Here is a 20,020-nt window from a genome sequence, read left to right as displayed (position 1 = left end):
AGTTGATCCAAAGTTAATACCAAATATGATTTTAGTCTGGATGCTGGTGTTCTCTGTTCCTAATCCATGTTTGTATAAAAGGTTGCTTGATTCTACTTGGCCATTAGTCACTAGTTTTGGCAGAAAATTGTGTACATGAGCTATGTAATCAAGCGCATGGTACTTACTTCAGTTGACTCACCATGGTGTCTGAGAGGTTAGCCAATTCCCTATGTTAATTTAAGTGGAGTTCTAAGTTGGTTTAAAGGTATAGTACATTATCTAAGATCAGCTTGAAGGGGCTCAAAACTTTCATTTTCTAGGTACAGTTCAAGATTTAGTATTTGAACTACCACTCAGCAGCCTTCTGGCCTTCTTTTTCACTCAGAAGTGAAGAATTAGATATTCTGATGTGATTTGTTAGGAAGTAATGGAATTTCTGAACTCACACATTATTTCTTTAACAAATTAACATAAACATACTAGTAAACCAGTGCTTAACAAGGCATTGTCGCTTCAGCCACCTAGAAGTTTGCTCCTAAGACTTTATTTTTCCCTTGAAGTGACAATCAATGAACAGAGCACCAAACATATGCAAACCAAGACTTTTCCACTCGGGTTCTTCATAAAACCATTCTTTTGGATCTTCTGCTTCATTTAACCTTAGAGACAATGACATCTCAAGATTCCTTTATTCAGAAAACAAAGATAACTGATAATTCGTTGTTATTTAAGGGTGTCTCCTCTTCAAAAATCTGAAGTCGTTGAGATGGTTAAAAAGCAAGTCAAAGTCATAACCCTTGCGATTGGTGATGGAGCAAATGATGTCAGCATGATACAGACTGCACACGTTGGTGTCGGCATAAGTGGCAATGAAGGCCTTCAGGCAGCTAATTCTTCTGACTACTCCATAGCTCAGGTAAAGCATCATCTTTGCAAAACACACCGTTTGGTCTCAGTCGGCTGACACTGTGAAGTGGAAAACACTGATTTTTTTCTACTTCTGTTTTAGTTCAAGTATTTGAAGAATTTGTTGATGGTTCATGGTGCCTGGAACTATAACAGAGTCTCCAAGTGCATTTTGTACTGCTTCTACAAGAACATAGTCCTCTACATTATCGAGGTAATAGTCAGTTCAGTTTAAAATACTTGTCACTTGCATATATATATATATATATATATTTAAATAAATATTCTCAATGTTTTCATTAATCCTTCATTTGCCCACTTTTTCTAATGTCTAAACAATGTTGTTGGCCATGGAGAATAATTAAGGTTTAAGTTCTGGCTAAAAACGTTATATTGCTTTGGTAAGAAATGTTGGATTAGAATCGTTAATGAAGTAATATCTTTAGTTTTTAAAAGATGACAAACTATTTTTTTGTACAGCTCAAAATCATATTAGAGAAAGCAATGCAGTGTTTAGGGCTGCACACATGGAAAACTATCTAAAAAGGAAAGTAAGGGAATGACAAACATGAAACAGGATAGTTCAACTAAGGGGTAGAGAATCAGGAAGGATACACATAGTTTTGCTACTATTGGTCATCTGTAGTTGTTATAATGTTTCAAACTTCGATACTTATATCCTCGCTATCCAGCTCTGTTTTGGCTTCTGAGTTTGGTAGATAGCAAGAGTTCAGGTAGTAATTTCTCTACAAATTATCAGAATATTCAGTTCCTGTATTTGGATAGCAAGGAATTTTTATATTCCTTTTCATGTGTCATATATAACATCATTTTTTAAATGAAAACTTAACCCCAGTCAGGAATATCACTTCTAAAAGGATGTATTTTGCTCTACAAACATTTCTGCAGCACCTACCAGGTGCCAGATGCCAGGCACCAGGCTTAGTTCAGCAGCTACAAAGTAAATCACACATGGCTCCTGTCCTGCAGGAACTTGCCAGTAGAAATACAGCGCAAGCCAGATGTGTAATTTTACATTTTCTAGAAGCCGTATCAGCAACAAGTAAAAATTAAAGCCCTAGATCATTTAAAAATGATATTTGATGTAACTCAGTATATTCACTATTGTTTCAACATGTAATCACTATAAAAAGTTACTGATGTGAGATTTTACATTCTTCATACCAAATATTCAAAACTAGTATGTATTTTGTACTTACAGCTCATCTCAATTTGGACTAATTACATTTCAAGTGTTCAAGAGCCACATGTGGCCAGCGACTGCCACACTGGACAGTTCAGCCCTGGTAGACAAATAATGAACTGAATGATTAATCAGGCTGTGATTAGTTATTTACCTTTTATATATATATATCATAATATTTAAACTCTGGGTGTTGCCATTTTCTTGCTCCTCTTACAGCCCCACAGAGCACAGCGATGGGCTCTCCATAGCTTGTTGAGAAAACCTTCCATCTTCCATTCCTGTTAGAGGACCTGACTGCACCCTCATAAATCTGCCCGGGCTCCCTTACGGATGTTGGTTTATGCCACCATGCCCTCTAATCTGTTGACCATTTCCACACATCTGTCAGAAGAGACACAACCTAACCATTTGCTGTATGTAAATGATATTCCATATTTTACACCATAGAAGTAACACTAAAAACAAAAACAAAAATATCAGTGGATTTCACATTCACCATCTTGGCACATTCATTGGGAACTGCTGTATGTTTGGTTCAGCTGTTCTCTGTTCCTCTGTCAGAATGCTTGTCTTCTAAAGTGTTGACTGAACATTCTTTTTATTATGTAAGGCAGACTTGTACAACTGAGTTCTGAAGTATGCAGGCAATTTTGTTTAATGGTCACTAAAAATGTACAGGATACAATCCATTAGGAAAAATAACCAAGTACTTGAACACATAAACAGAATAATCAATGTATTTACTCAAATGGTTCGTTACTGGTGAATTTGGTCTGGCATAGTGTGTGTTTTAAAAAAAAATGCACTTTCAAAATAATTTATGAGATCCAAAAAATGTGTATTCTTTGCTGTGTATGTAAATTTGTGATTGTTTTCTAAAATATTTTTCATTTCCGATCTCCTCTATAGTTCTAGCTTTTCTAATTACATTTTATTCTCACCTGACAACATTGGCATTCGAAAGAATAGCAATTATACCGTTTATTTACATATACTTTTTAAAGACACCGTGAGTTTATAAAGCCATGGGCAGCAATAAATCTGCTTACAAAAATTTAATTTTGTAAAATGAAATGAGTACTCAACTTGCTGCTTTTTAAAATCCAGATTATTTGAAAAATCAATAATGAAGTGGCCAAAACTTATGTACTAATGGGGGAAATAAAATATATAAAACTCCAATGAGAAACTAAATCTGCACGCTCTGTTTCAAATTCAGACTGACGTGATCTGTGGTTGATTAGCCCTGCATTTCACTTGGCTTTCTTTGAATTTAAAACCTCTTCATGAGATATTTAGCACTGATCAAATTCTTTACATGTTGAAAAGGAAGTAAGTCCTAAACTTTACTGACAATCTCATTTTAAAGTTATTTTTCTTTTAGCACTTTATGGAAATATATTCTGAATATAATTCAACTATCTTGGAAACGAATTGACCTTTTAAATCAATTCCCAGATACCCAACTTTTGCCAGCTAAAACAAGTTCTGCAGATGTTAATGGCTCATGTCAATACTGTGAATGAATAGTCAGAAAACACATCATTGAATTTCTCTAGTGAGGACAACTGCCAGTCTCAAATCTCTCCTTTCAGTTTTTTGTGCTGATCAGGCGTGGGAGCAGAGAACTCATTGACTATTTGTAAGCTGCTGCTTAATATGCAGAAATGCTCCATCAGGAAAATGTCTGTGAAGCTTTAACTACCACGCCTCTACTGGGACGTGGAACTTAGAAAATAATACCAGCAGAGGCAGGTCTGAAGTTTCTTCCCTAATAAAGGAATAATCTGGAATACTATGGGTTTTATAGATTATCTGCAGAAACTACTTTTTCCATTGATACATTGCCAGGAATGTCACTATCTCTAGCTACTCCATTGCCATAAATTACAGCCAAACAAATAAACAGATTTGGCAGGTGGCAATATAAAGCACTTATTTATGGTGGCTGCCCAGCAGCAACTCTAGGTGTTCACTGAAATTACTGGCTCTTTCTAAAGAGTGTTTTATTATTATTATTTCTCTGAAACACCTGATTCCTTCCCAGCAAAATAAGAACTTTGCTTTCAAACAATTGGTTGTATCCAGGTTTTCTGATAAGATCCCAAAACAGCGTAGTGTCTCTAATTTCTCAGAGCTTTGATTAAAGTCCACGAGGTGATACTTTTTCCCAGCATGTTGTGTTGAGATAGTGGATTTCCTGTGAATTTTAATAATCTAGGTACCTCCCCAGAGGAACTGATGTTTTCTTTTTACAATCCATGGTTTTGATTGAGTCAAAAGAGGGACTTTTATGTGTTTTTAGTGATTAAGGTGTTGTTTTATTTAGTTGAGGTATGTTTCTAATATATCTTTTAACCACAAATCTCAGACTAACTGGAAATCAGCCTTCTGATGCACTTCTTCACTATTAAAGATCTCCTCCTTTCAGATATATGAACTTGAATGCCAGAATATTTGTGTGAAGGTTAGGGTACTATTTTGGAAGGCTCTGTTCTTATTCTGGTCATGTCTCCCTTTTAAAAAAAGAAATTAGAATAATTTTTTTAAATGCAGGAACAGAATTTCTAAAAACATGTTCATAATAAAGCAAAAACTGAAGAAACAAAATAGCAACAGACTCACAGAACCCAGAATGGACTAATAATTACCAAAGGGAAAGGGACTGGGGAGGATGGGTGGGAAGGGAGAAAGAAGGAGAATAAGGGGTATTAAGATTAGCACACATAACGTGGGGGTGAGGGAGGAGGGCACAGAGAAGGCAGTACAGCACAGAGAAGACAAGTAGTGACTCTATAGCATCTTACTACGCTGATGGACAGTGACTGTAATGGGGTATGTTGTAGGGACTTGATAATGGAGGGAATCTAGTAGCCACAATGTTGCTCATGTGATTGTATATTAATGATACCTAAATAAATATAAATAAATAAAATACATAGCCTTTATCAAATGCCTTCTATGAAGGTTTCTTCTCCACAAAAAATAAAATAAAATAAAATAAATAATAAAATACATGTTCTTTTTCTTCTCAGTAGGAAAAGCAAAGAAATTTAAATGTTGGTAGTTTTCCACTTAAAAATTTCTGACATAAAGCAGTTAATTTATTCATTTTAAAATAAACTTTAAGTGCAGACATTGGTTTATTTGTAAATTATTTCGAATTTGAAACTTTCTGTAAAAATTTATTGATTTGAGAGGTTCTTAAATTTCAAGTTCATAGTAACATTCAAGTCAGCACTGACTGTTGCGTACAAAGAAGCTAGGAGACCATTCACATTTACAAATGTTTACTCGCAAATTAACATAATTTTCCCATGGTATGCAGTATTGATTGCGAATGCATTTATGATCATAATCTTTAAGCCAAGTCATATCTGTTAGACAAATTTGATATGTATGTAGCTTCAGCTTTCTTTAGACCAACAAAGATTGGACTGCATCTTCATAGACTAGTGAGGCCATAATTGGAAAGTTTGTGTTTAAAAATTCTTTATATTTCCATCATACCCTAAGAAATCTGAAAGAGCTTCTTAGCATGTCTTACTGCTGTAGATCGCAGTTGTCTTTGGGGACAGCATTACTATCACCAAGAGTATCACAAATATGTATTTACATAATCCACATCTCAAAAAGGCCAAATGTGAAAACACAATAGCATGAAAGTCTGTCTTGTCAACTTGTGTCTACTTCTGGTTCTAAGAAAAAGAGTCTGAAGTCAGCAGCACCACCCTAAGGAGTAAAATTGATTTCACATGAAGATGCTAAATTATTTTTATGTTTGCATGCATGAAAGAATGATCTGGCTCCTAGTCTAGAGCAAATGTTCAAATTTTTCCTCTTAAAAATGCAGCCAGAATTTCAGATTTGACGCAGATCTCTATGCTTTTGTTATTGTTGTTGTTAATGCATGTTACAACCCTGACACGATTTGGACTTATTTTTCATGTGCTATTGCTCCTTTGTTTTCTTTTCCATCTCATGAAGCAGATACTCGTTTTTATATATGCTCAATCATTCCTTCCCACTATAAAAAGGAAAAAGATCAATGTGGGCACGGAAGCTGTTCATGGGGAGGCCAGCCTGGGTACATATTGATAAATGGTGAATTTGTAGCAATTCATGCTTCCATAATGAGGTTAAATGAAACGTGAAGTGAAGCAAAGTCCCTGCAACTCTGATTCAAAAATTCACTTGACCCGCACATCAAGACTGCTTTCCTCTTAGAGGCTTTTTTGTTGTTGTTATGTTTTGGTTTCATGTATGAGTTTATGTAATCTCATTGCCAGGCCAGATTTTTTTACTCTTCCAGATCAACTTGATTTTTAATTACATCTTAGATCTCCTTTTCAAAACATAATGTAGATACTATCGATTTTAGTAATACTTTAATTTTCCAGTTGTTTTAAAAATGGTAGAGAAAGTTTCTCTAAATTGCCCTTTAATTTTGTATTCAAAGTTAAGGTTTCTGTTTTTCAGAGTATCCCAAAATATATAAGAACATAATGCTGTATTAGTGAAGTTTTTCATCAGAACGTATGTTTTAGTTACAAAATATTTTGCATATATAAATTCAAATTTCACATTCTGATGGCTGTAATTAACAAGAACTCTAAAAAAAAGCTTATCTATTTTTATCAGTTAATTCTAAGCACTCATTCCCCCCACCAAAAAAAAAGAAAAACAAAAACAAGGAGACAACAAGGAAAGTTTTGGAGGTGATGGATATGTCTGTTAACCTGATTGCTACCTAAATGTGTGCGGTTGTTTTGTGTGTCAGTTGTACCTCAATGAAGCTGTTTTAACAAAAGAAAGAATTCATCCTAAGAAAATAGAGATGTGTAGGGTTTCCATACAGGAATATTCAGTTCAGAATTAGGTGTAACAGCAAAACCTGGCAGCAAGGTAAATGTCCAAAAGTAACTATAGCCACACTGTAGAGAATATACATCCACTAACAGCATTTTATGTATTTAACAACTTAAGAAAATATGTATTATATAATGTTAAGAGGGAGACTGTGACAGCATGTTTAGCAGGTTTCCAGTAAGGTAAATTTGTGAATGTATATAAGTGAACTATATGAGTACGACAGTGCAGAAGAAAATAAGTAGTGGTTGTATTTATTATAGAAAATCATTTTATTTTCTAAATACACTAGTGTTATTTTATAATAAAAACTACAATAATCTTTAACTACCAGGAGATAAGTATTTCCAGAGGAAATTAAACAGCTAAAAATTTTATGATGTAAAATGAATTCCCTAGAGTGGCTTCTAGAAAACAAGGTTATATTTAATTTTTTAATTCTGTGATTGCCTATTGATATAGTCCTTTTTTTCATTCAATAAGTAGAACCAGTTCTGCCTAAAATAACAAATATCTTATGAAAGCACCCCTTCAACTAAAAAAATAAAGCAAAGAAATGCCATTTTTCAAGAAAGTCATGAAAATAATATGTTAATGCCCCTATTATGCAACAGCTGGCTATTCACCAGAGTCTGAGCAATGCATTTATGTTTTTGTGTTCTGATTTTGTAGATTTTGTGTTTTTTCTTCCTAGATCTGGTTTGCCTTTGTGAATGGCTTTTCTGGACAGATCCTCTTTGAGAGATGGTGTATAGGTCTTTATAATGTGGTAAGTTTCGGATATTTGATTATTCTTGTTTTTCTGAATACTTTGAGGTATACATTAACCCTGCATTTGGCTGCTTGGTGTAATGACCAGTTTGTGCACTTTAGATGTTTACAGCAATGCCTCCCTTAACTCTTGGAATATTTGAAAGATCATGCAGAAAAGAGAATATGTTGAAGTATCCTGAATTATACAAAACATCTCAGAACGCCCTGGACTTCAACACCAAGGTAGGACACGATATCCCAGCACTTTTTTGGGGGCAGGGGAGGGGGACTTGCTTTACTGCAGGGGGGTGTCATGTCTTCCAAAGCGGAGGAGGGAACGCCAGAGGGCCAGCCGTGGCAGGTCACATTTGCCTAAGGTTCTGGTATGGACTAAGATTTGCTTGTTTTGTTTTGTTATAAAATTAAAATGTAACTTACCTGGGATGTGCCAGGCAGTCGTAAACCAGGTCTGGAAGACAGACATGAGTTTCTTTGGCCCTTTGACTTTCTGCCTTTGGGGTATTCTAGGGAAATGCTCATTTCTCACAGTGTCAGTCATCCGGGACTGACAAGGACTGTCTATACATGTGTAAAGGGGTAAGATACATTATATCACTTTTTCCTTATTATTGTTTTGTGAAATAAAACATTTATCCTCATTAGAGTATTAGATTCTTTGTATTGGATATTAAAATTATAGCCTCTGGAAATAACTCATTTACTCATAATACTCAGTATCTCCAAGCCGTAAAATTTAAAATACAAGATATTCAAGATTTTATCTAAAATCATGTTCTGGGTTTATATCTTACATGACACACCATGGACCATGTCATGTCTCTGATTCATGGTATTTATTCCTCCCAACAATACAAATAACTCATTTTCCACATAGTTTACTTTCCTGCCAGTATATAAAGTGTTTCCACTGGTATTTGTTAGTAATTCAGGTTTCTGTTCAGTGTGAGGGAAAAAAAATTTTAATGTTATGACACTCAAGGTAGATGCCATTAGAAACCACAGTAAAAGCAACAAATACAATACAACTTCATGGAATTTTTTCCATCTACTGTAGTGCATGTTTATTAGTAGGTTACTAATAATTAGATATAACCTAAATTTATTGTTAATGGATTTAGGACAGTTAATGTAGGATGTTTTTAGTATTTACTAATTTTAAAGCTCTTGAATGACATTTATTCCCAGTGTACCAAAAGAACAGAAGGCAACAGGTGCTTCAAGTGCCTCTGACCCCCCACTGTCAATGCCAGTCCCAAGTTTACTGCCGGGATGTCATTCATCTTCTGAGATTAAGTCTTCACAAGCACACTGTGCAGCCATGTCCAGGAGTATGCACAGCTTGACGATGGCATTGTTTTAAATAACTGATTCGGTTAATTTTTTTTTTAATGAAGGGTTTTTAGATTTACACATTGGTTCAGTATTTTTAGTGGTCTCTTAAAACTGTTACTATCATAATATGCAGTGTCTGTGCTTTTATTTTTTAATGTTTTCTTTTTGGGTCTTTTTTTTTCATGTATAATGTCCTGTTTGAATTCAGTTCTAACCACCTTACTGTAATGTTTTCCATTACCTGTGATTGGATATTTCAAGTAGTGGAAAGTCAGTTGGGCAGACACAATGGACTGTGAGTTCTTGTTTTTCCTGAAAATGTGGTCTGAGAGCTAGAAATTTCCAAATCTACCACCATAGTAATGTAATTCTTGCTGACATGGACAGTTGTATCAATGTCAGCCACAGGTCTCCCTCTATTGTAGCTCAGGCTCCACAGTGTTTTCCAGAGAGTTAACTTCCCAGCTGCAAACTTGGCCACGACACTCTTGGTTATAAACATAAATTGATCCTCACAGGATTACCCAAAGCCATTCCTGAAAAGTCCCATCCTGTCATGCCCTATGCACATGGCGACTTGGATATACTTTTGTAGCCAAGGAAAAATAGTATATAGTTTTAATGTGGAAACATCATTCCTGGTATCATTTGCTATTCTTTTGTTGTTTGCAAAGTATTTCATAATCTGCAAAGCCAATGCATTTTGAAAAGTTATTAGATCAAATAGATTATACAACTTCTGCATCCATTTGAATATATACACACAGGGTGCCAACGTCTTTTACAGGGTTGATGGATTTTTCTAATGACTTCAACGAAAATTCTTTGATTAAATCCCAAAAAGTGTTTTAAAATTCAGGGACAAATGGCTGCAAAATGCATAGTTGTACACACAGCAGTTGCTGTGGGTTCCCAGTGTAGAAGCATTGTTGCCCTGAATGGTGATGATTACGTTTGTTATGGTAAAAAGGGTCGGAGGTTCTGAGGTCATGACAGGGGTTAAAGGATTAGCATGTGACAATAAGTATCGGTCAGGAAAATGGAAAAGTAGAACTAATTTTTCTTGCACCCACCTGTGCTTTCTGTCAAATAAAAACTTGTGGTAATGACATAGTGAGGAGAAGAGACAAAGGTTAATGAGTAACACAAGTTCAAATGTGTAATGTATTGGAGCGTAAATTGGATCATACAATCCAGTGTGGCTGCATGAACTAACAAAGGAGATTGAGATCACAGTGGAAAATTTGGGGAGGCAGGCAACTTAATTTCTGTTGTTTGAACAGCTTAAAACTATTAATACATGCCAATTTTATTCAGCGTTAAGTTTTGCTTGCAAGAAACACTTTTAAATGGTAAAACTGCAGCTCTTCAAAGGACCATAAGAATCCTAAAGTTTTTCTATAACTTAATCTTTCACAACCATGTTACCAAGAAAGAACCAATGATATATGGTCTCCTGTTCTGAAAATACAATAGCTAAAGAAAGTAATAACCCTGAAATGATGTTATAACTGTATGAAATTTGTCGGCAGGTGTTAATTGTGAATGCCTTTTATAAAATTCAGCTCTAGTGATAATACTTTAAGAAATGAAGTAACTTAAATGTTATACTTGCTATTTTTAGTATAGTGTGTGTGTGTGTGGAGAGAGAGAGAATGTATTATTATATCCTTACCATTGAATGTTGCAACCATTACTGCACATGAGAAAGAGAAATCCGGGACTTCACCAAATTATAACCTTTTACAAAGTCTCTTCTTCTGTAATTATGAAAATAGTCCCACTTAAAGAATTTCAGCATCTGTGTGTGTTTTAAATTTTCTTTTTTTTTTCAGGCAGAAATTTAGACTTTGAATACTTCGTTTTTAAAAAGCAGAAAAAAAATTTCAGTGAAGCTGAAAAAACATTTTGAGAAACATAAAAATAAATAAATGACCCATGAAGGTCTAAGAGGCAGAAAGTGTCTGTCAGTTCTGTTAATTCACAGTGGTGGCCCGACAGAAACACGTTTTGTGAATCTAGCTCATAGATAAAAAGAAAGGTCAGAGTTCACAGAGCTAGTTTATCGCAAATGGTTCTCATGGATTTTTGTTTTCCCTCAGGTTTTCTGGGTTCATTGTTTAAATGGCCTCTTCCACTCAGTTATTCTGTTTTGGTTTCCACTAAAAGCCCTTCAGTATGGTAAGTAGAAAGGATATGAATTCTAAGAGATGGCTTTTTACTATTTTAGAAAAATAACTCATTGTCAATATATGTTAAAAATTATAGCTGGGTTTCATTTTATAGTATTTTCCTTAACCTAAAATACATGCATTCAAAAGTTGTACACACTTTAAAGATTTTTATTATTCCATTGGGAGCAAAGTGATTTAATATATGCAAAGCCTTTCTTCTCTACTCCTCATGTTTTCCAAACTTGCAGAGAGTTAAATTTAGGGCTGTTTTTTTCCTCTTTTGATGTATAGTTTGAAAACAATACTGCTAATAGTTTATGTAGTCTATTTATTATACCTATGAGACTTGTATCAAACTCTTTATACTGAACCTAATCAGACATGCTAGTATTTTCAAATACACTTGAGCCAATGTTTTCAATGAAATTTTTAATATGGTTTTATGTTGGCCTTGAAGTGTAAGCTTTTCTTCTGCTTGTTTTGAGGGAGTGATTTTATCCCGTCAGTTTTGAAGGATAGGATCATGGTGAATTTCCTATACACATAAAAATGATTAAGTAGCCACTTTAGAAGAGGGATCCCTGTGCTGCTCAAGCAGGTGCCGCCCTGTCCTGGAGTGGACCTTGCCTTAAGATTCTGAGGACAGCAGCTGACCCTTCAGCACCTCTGCTCCACCAGAGGATCTATCAGCCCTTTAGAAGCACAGGCCATACTCACTGACTGTGAGTTAATGATTGCCAACAGAAGAGCGTGCTGTCCATCCATTCTTGCCCACCTACTGTCTATTCTGCACAGGCAACCAAAGTCATTCTTACAAAACATAAATCAGACAAGGTGCCTCTCTCCTACAGTTGTATTTATAATGCTTAGAACAGTGCCCAGCTCATTGTCATAGGCCCTCAGTAAATTGTCAGTGAGCTAACAAGGGCACGTGGCATGAGTAGGGTGTATGCATGTTACAGAGAAGGCAGTGGTTTCATGTCCTAATCAGACATTTTCATCTCATTTCTTGATTAATTGCTCTGCCAGTACAACAGTAAATACTTCTCATTTTCTAGGCCATGGAAATGAGTGTGGTAAGAAAATCTAACTAAAGTATAGAATATTTCCCAGTAGACCAGGAGAACCACAGTGGATTTTTTTCTTGAGACATAATTTACATAGCATAAAATTGGCTCTTTTCAGTTATACAATTTGGTGGGTTTTAGTATATTGACAGAATTGTGCAAATTGTCACCACTATCTAATGCCCGAACATTTTCATCACCCCTTAAGGAAATCCACATCCATTCACATAATTCCCCAGTCCCTGGAAACCTCTAATTTTTGTGTCTTTGGATTTGTCTGTTCTGGACATTTCATATAAATGGAATCATAAACTGTGTGACCTTGGTTCATCCATATTGCAGCATGAATCAGTACTTTATTCCTTTTTATGGCTGAATGATATTCCATAGTATGGATAGACCACATTTTGTTTATCTGCTCATCAGTTGATGAGTTTGAATTATTACTCTTTGGAGCCATGGATATTAGAATCCAGAAGAGAAGGAGTTGGGGTGGGTGAAATAGGTGAAGAGGAAAAGAATTAGTGGTAATGTTTGATATCTTAATCTGGGTAATAGTTACATGAGTGTATACACACATCAGAATTCATTGGGCTGTATACTACGGTCTGTGCTTTTTATTATATGTACTTTGGTAATAATAAAAATAATATTTCATGGTCTCATACTGATACTTCCTATACAAATTTTAGAATACAAGTTTTTTTTTTTACTTAAAATGAAAAAATCCAGGGTACAATACAGGACCTTAGACAAGTTTTCCAGGTAAAGTTTATTTTCAAAATGCAAAATCAATATAGGTATGAAAGACTAGACATGTCCATCTATAAGCTGCTATTTCACCATTCTAAACTAGAACAAAGGAACTTAATATCAAAAGTATCTCAAATCAGATAGCATCAAAAACACCTTAGCAGTGACAGGGTTTGAAAGGAACCCCCAAGCACTCCAGCTTCTGGAGAGCCAATCCTATGCCTCCTTTTGTATTTGTCTGGGAAACTGCTGGAGCCAACCAGCTTCAGCAAAGGCAGTTCACAAGGGTGCTCCCTGTGGGGTCCAAATCTAACTGAGTCCAGAGAGCACATGTTTCCTCTTCTTAAGATGTGAATGGCCTGTAGCATAAACAGCATTTTAACATTCTAATGTTGAGGGTTTTGTCATTTTTTTTTGCCTTGTTTTTAATTTTTAAATGAGAGGTTTTTGTTTTCCTAGCTTTCTAGATTAAGCATGCCATGTAATGTGTAGCTAAATACTCATTTATTCACTTGCCTAGTGGTCCTCAAAGTATGACCTAGAGGCACCAGCAAATACCCATGACCATTTTGAAGTACATGAGGTCAAAATGTCATTGTTTCAAAATGTGTATAATATTATCAAGAGCAAACGGGGTAAAACCGCTGGTACCTTAGCACAGACAGTGGTACGACTGTGCTAGTAGGCGTTATATTCTTCACTGCTGTGTGCCCTCATTAAAAAGAACAACAAAAACTAGTTGCACTTAAGAATGCCCTTGAAGATAACTGTAAAACTAGTACTTCCATTAAATCTTGAAACTTGGTATACATCTTATTAATATTCTGTTACAAAACAGAAATTGTGCGAGAAGCACCGCTGCTGCATACCAGAGGGCAGCAATTCCAAATAGCTCTAGTGCCTTGGGAATTGTTTGTGTTGGGAGCTGGACCAGCTGCTTTCATGAGGTTACAGAATCATGTGGGCAAAAGATCCATTCAAATGTGAAGTGGACCAGTGGATTTTAATGGAATAGAATAGAATACTAAAAATTCACTTATACAATTTCAGACTCCATACTGCAACTAACCTTTAAGAAACTATCTCTTCTTCTTTAGGAAACTACTTGTCAAAGAATATCCACAATTATCAGAAAACATTACTAACATACTCCTTTCTTTTATAACCCCCCATCTCTCTGTGAAGTTGGATTTCCCTCATATATTTCAACCAGAACAATATGAGAATCCAGCTGCCTTCTATTAGGCTAGAAGTTAAAAACACTGTAAAAATTTTTAAAAATTTAAAAAACAGCCAATTTTCTCACCTTTTTTGGCTTTCAAAAATATTATTTTTAAATAAAGTCACTACATAGTTTTTAATTTTTTCTCTTAATTTCCAACTTGGTAAATATCAATAGATATAAACATGAACAAAAGATTTGGGAGATTGTCGATAATTTTCAGTGTAAAGGGGTCTGGAGACTAGGAGGTATGCAAACAAATGATTTACTTCAATCATCCAAATGCTAAACCCGACAAAACCCAACAAAAAATATCAAAAGATATTTTAATTTTTTTCTTCAATGTGAGCTTGAAACAAATCTCTGGAATTACAAAATACTTTGAACCAGTTGTGAATAGAAGTCTTAGTTGGACCCAAGAATGATTGTTTTTGATAACTTGTTTACATTGGTTAAGGGACCTGTGTTGAAGCATGGAATTCAGGAAGCAATCATAAGATATTTTCAGCTACTTAGTAGATTTCTGAGCTTGTTAATTTGGTTCCATGGAAATGTGCAGATTAATTGCAGACCTTTGTATGTTTGTCTACAAGAAGCCCATAAGACATAGCACATCAGACCCTATGTCCTTAATCATGGCATTACCCCCATAGAGAAGGCAGTCTCCTGGATTGTGGGGCTGACTGTTAAGCAGCCCTTCCTGTCTACTTTTAACTGAAAACTTTAGAGAGGAAAGGCTCACACTACAGAGCGTCTGTCATGCACCAGGCGTGAGCTTGGTGCTTTCCATATGGAACTTCATTTTAACTTCACCCTCCAGGGTAGGTAGTTTCACTCCACCTTTCAGTGAAGAAATGGAATACCGTGAACATTAACTGTAAATAATCCAAGGTGACCCTACTAGCAACAGAACCAAGCCTGGTCTATGTCTCTAACTCACTGGACTCTTTTCTCTTCATACCAGAACCCATCTTGTCTCTTGTCTCTGACGCCCTCCCTGTCTGGTCACATGCTTTATTCTAGCATATTTTGTCCTTACCCATAAGGCTCTGAATAAATATTGAATATGTGCATAGATAAAATATTACACATACCATGGGTTTTATATTTTGCAATAATGTCAATGATTTAATTATCCAGTTATTTTTAATTGTCTTTTCTTTTTTATCAGTAATAGTGATTTTTGTTTCTTAGCTGCCACTCCCTTCACCTAAAACCACATTTGTTAATCATTGCTGGAATTACAGAATACTTTAAAATATACACCTAAGTTCAGCCAGACCTTCAAAGAGCCATACACCTGGAATCATATTAGTGCCCCTCAGCCTTCTGTGACTTGCTTTTTTGAATCCCAGTTGGTCTGACACCAACAGCTTCACTGGAGATAGTAAGAAGGCTCCCTGAGACTCCCGTGTGTATGTTAACAAAGCTCTTCATTACGGGTTCAGAATGCCTTCTCCTGTCAGAATGCCTTAATGCCCAGAGCATTAAGCTTTGCTTGAACAATTAGTATGATTTTTTTTTTTAATTTTGTGAACCCTGACAATTGGTTAACAAATCAGGTTTCCTTCTTCTTGTTGGCTATTGGAAATTTGTTTTTAATTTGTGACCCATGTCTATAGCAACTTTGTGAGACTCACAATGTTTTTTGTTTAATTAGCCCTACATCTGGCTCCATTTTGTGGCCCTTGGTTCCCCTTCTGTTGTTCAGCACTTCTAAATTGATTCATCTTTGAAAAGATTCCGGAAAGACTGCATTTATTTTCTTTCCTAATAAGCCTCTCTTCCTTTTATACAGGTACTGTATTCGGAAATGGGAAGACCTCCGATTATCTGCTGCTGGGAAACTTTGTTTACACTGTGAGTGCAGGGCATTCGCCTAGTTTGTATATAAAATCAAATCCTTTCATACGTGCCCATTTAACTTTCAGATTTAAATACATTTCTGGATTTAAGGGTTATTTAGCCTCCTCTTTAAAAATAAAATAAGGTGTTTGGACTATTTAGAGATTATTCTATATTAGGTTATTAAAACGTCAGTTAGGCTCCCTGACTTTATAGACTTGGGTGGCGGTTATTTTCAGTATTCCCTCTTCACTCTGCCCCTCAGCTCCCGTTTGCTCATTTTCTCTTCCTTGTCCCTTTTTGCTCAGTTTTATTTTGCAGTCCTTATTAATATTTTCTTGCTCTTCTGAACCTATGGCAAATATTATCATTCTATTCTTGGGTGTTTAACCAGGAATTATCCTGCAGTCTCATGATAGCTAAAATGGGAGAGAAATCCCCACTCTTTGGGGATATTTCACCCATGCAAGATACAGAAGCCACTGTGTGAAGCCACTGTGCCAAATGCGTGGGGAGGGTGTACGGGTGAGTGTGAGCCCATTCCTGCCATAAGAAGACAAATAGTTTTTCAAAACATTCTTCCCTGAAAAGGGAAAGCACTACTTGAATGCTAATGCCCTAGTCACAAAGTTGGTATCTGATAAAAGCTGACTTTTTGTCTTTTATACAACCTTCAACTCCAAATTCTCAGACGGGGGTCTTTTATCTCCACCCATGTGTCCTTCTCCTTGACCCCCGAATGGGGGCAGTGTGCTGGTTTAAGTACCAGTGGCTATCAGTGCGGCAAACTTGGCTGGTAAAAAAACCATGATATGATGTTGAAATATCAAGTATTTAAGTGGTATGATGTTAAGGATATTAAGTAACAGAGTGAGTAAGATTTTCTGGGCATATCTCCTTTCCATTGACATCATTACTGAAGTAGTAACAGAAAGGAAAAATATGTTTGGGAGGCTGGTGACTTGTTCCCATTTCACATGAGTGCAAAATAGAAATAAGTAAATACCTTGATAGAGTAAGTTTAGAAATTAATTAGTATATGTTATAGAAGTTTCCTAGGGACAATTAAAGTACTCAGGTCTCAGGAGGGTGTTTTTCTTAAATTTTATGTCAGACTGTATCTCTTATTTCAGAACTGTTTATATAGCTAAGGTTAATTAATATTTGCATTTTCATATGAGTTTTATTTGTACAGATTAATATCCTAAACTGCCATTAAATGTCCTGCCAAAAAAAGCTCAAATGCTTCACTTTAATCGAAAAAAAAGACTTTACAACCTCACTGGGAAGCATCTAAGCAAATATTATGTGCAAACCCTTAAAGTGCCCAAAAGTAGGACTAGGCACTCCAAGAACTGGTTGCTCGCCAATGCTAAGCAAACATCACACTTCCATCACTGCAAACTACTAAAAGTACCCAGAGTTCCCTTGACTACTAACAATATTTAAAATTTTATTATTAATTATAAATAGGTAACAGTGCAACCCTAAGCACTGTTCTTATTGTTTTACACTCAAAACCCTGTGATGTAGATAAGCTTTATCAGTCCCAGATGAGGGAGCTGAGACACTGATGTCATGTAACTTGCCTGTTATTTAACCAAAACAGCTGGTAAATGATGGAGTCTTGAATACAAATAGTCTGACTGCAGGACAAATTCATTTAACCACTATGCTGTCCTGTGGAAAACGCCGGGCAGTTCATTAAACCTGGTTCCTTTACTTCAGATTTAGTAGCATAGTTACCGAGGATGATGAGTCTGTACATCATGGAGGGTGTAACAGGCTCTTATATTCTCATGTACAGGTTTCAAGTAAGTAAATTTAAAAGTAAGTGTTTAGATTTCTAAATATCCAGTTTTATTACCTTTAAAATCTATTTTTAACATTCAGAAAGTAGGGGCTTTTAAGTGTTACCATTGATAGAAAATATAGACACCTGAAAACCCAGGTTACCACAGGTGTTCATTCTCCGTCACTCTTAATGAATCCTCCAAGAAGCAGGCAGACGCATGCTCAGAAGCCACCTGCCTGTGAAGGGGAGAGGCAGGGCAGGGCGACAGAAGTGTGATGCTGCTTATAGCAGTCCGGACTGGCCCCAGTGGTAACATTCAGCCATCCAGCTAATTCACTTGTTTCTTTGCTTGTTTTACGTACAAGGCAAGCTATAAATAATCTACCAGTCCTGTAGGCTGGTGCAGAGACATCCGTTCTTTATAAACTTCACTTTCAATCATTTGATGTACTATCATATTTATACAGTATACTAACATTTTCCATTTTTGTCTCAGTTTGTGGTAATAACTGTGTGTTTGAAGGCTGGACTGGAGACATCATCCTGGACATGGGTAAGCATATCTCTAGTCACAGCCAAGACATTTACTTAGGTGTTATCACCAATTTTTTGGTTATTTTTCATTCTAACTTTATGTATGCCTGCACCCTAGTTCCACAGGTGGTTAGGTGGGGGGAAGAGGAGAGGCGGAGATTCTAGTTGTCTAGTTTAGAAACACTGAGTAAAACAAACAAGTTTATTTACCATAGGACTTCTCAAAGCCTTGAATATATTATTGATTATTATATATTGTAAATAGCCCAGGAAGGGGACAGGCTTTAAAACTTGACATGAATCTTTTCTTAGTAGAGTATGTCACAAGACTGGCATTCAGCAGAACACCCATTGGCAAGTGATTCTGAAGACAATATTGTTAATAAAAGACTTGTCCTCAGACATCTTTAAATATCCAGGCTGGATAAAACAAGTTCCATTTTAGATTTGTTAGTTTTGAAGAAACACAGGAAACAAAAAGAAATGAAATTTTGATGTTCAAGGGAAAGATTGGCACAAGAAATTTGGATTTGACAGTCATCAGCATACAGATAGTATTCTCACGAAGGTCTAGTGTCTCTAAGCTAGCGCAGGTGGAGCAAAAGTAAAGGAGATGTAAAGATGGTTAGGGGTAAGAAAGATAAGAGAGAACTAGCAAATCAGGTAAAGAGGCCAGTTCCAAATGTCAGCACCAAAATTATCATAACAGTTGTGGGAGAGAGAATCACTTAATGGAAGATCCAGGTAGAACATATACTCACACAGTCATTTAGAAATTCTTATAAATAATATTTTGTGGATGTAGTAAAAAATTAATATGGGTTGGAGGGGATTAAAGACATTGGCATGAGAGGTGAGACAGAAACCTCTTCCCAAAACCACATATAATATGAAAATATAGCAAATACATCAAATCCTGACAGAGCAACAGGAAAAATTAATATGGGAATTTGTGAAAGCCTTGTTTGTGGTTGCATACTTTGTCTACATAAAAGTTTTTGACTCTGTTTCCCTTCATCCACAGTTCAGCCACATAGCGATTTGGGGCAGCATCGCTCTCTGGGTGGTGTTTTTTGGAATCTACTCATCTCTGTGGCCTGCTGTCCCGATGGCCCCCGATATGTCAGGAGAGGTAATGTGTCCTCACAATTCATGACCCAACAAGCCATGAGAGTTGGTAGTCATTAAAGAACCTTGATTATTTGGCTTGGATTTGTATTAAAATAGTAGCCATTTAGAAGCTGTTTTTTCAGTTCCACAGTTGCGACTGATAAATCTCAAGAGAGTATTTTAAACTTGGACATTTTACTTAAATCTGATTTATCCTTCCATAAACATAGCTGGGACAATAAAATATGGTTATCAAGAGCTTGAATCATGTTAAGAATATCCACAAAGAGATGCCATTTTAAAGTTAAGCTGTAAATCCACAAATATATTTTGGATATAAGATTTGGGGAAATGATGAGCTATGTCTTTGGGACAGTTTATTATGTCTTCAATTATCTCTTATTCTAAAGAAAAGTCTACTGTCACTAGATTAAATGCACTTTCAGAGTT

At 35.8% G+C, this 20,020-nt stretch overlaps 1 protein-coding gene across 4 annotated transcripts in view; it reads left to right on the top strand.

Annotated features, from left to right (window-relative positions):
* Positions 1-20,020, top strand: part of ATP8A1 (ATPase phospholipid transporting 8A1) — a 216,983-nt gene that overhangs the window by 164,140 nt on the left and 32,823 nt on the right. For all 4 annotated transcript variants that reach the window (XM_036905468.2, XM_036905471.2, XM_036905469.2 and 1 more), the window contains 8 exons: positions 715-898; positions 992-1,102; positions 7,659-7,733; positions 7,838-7,960; positions 11,173-11,251; positions 16,085-16,146; positions 18,423-18,479; positions 19,485-19,592. In XM_036905468.2, the coding sequence (XP_036761363.2) occupies positions 715-898; positions 992-1,102; positions 7,659-7,733; positions 7,838-7,960; positions 11,173-11,251; positions 16,085-16,146; positions 18,423-18,479; positions 19,485-19,592 (799 nt within the window). The remainder of the gene's footprint in view (positions 1-714; positions 899-991; positions 1,103-7,658; positions 7,734-7,837; positions 7,961-11,172; positions 11,252-16,084; positions 16,147-18,422; positions 18,480-19,484; positions 19,593-20,020) is intronic.

This window comes from Manis pentadactyla, chromosome 5, assembly GCF_030020395.1.
Source record: "Manis pentadactyla isolate mManPen7 chromosome 5, mManPen7.hap1, whole genome shotgun sequence".
Taxonomy (NCBI): Eukaryota; Metazoa; Chordata; class Mammalia; order Pholidota; family Manidae; genus Manis; species Manis pentadactyla.
The sequence above is the reverse complement of the archived record's forward strand: the minus strand, read 5'-3'. Positions and strand labels throughout refer to the sequence as shown.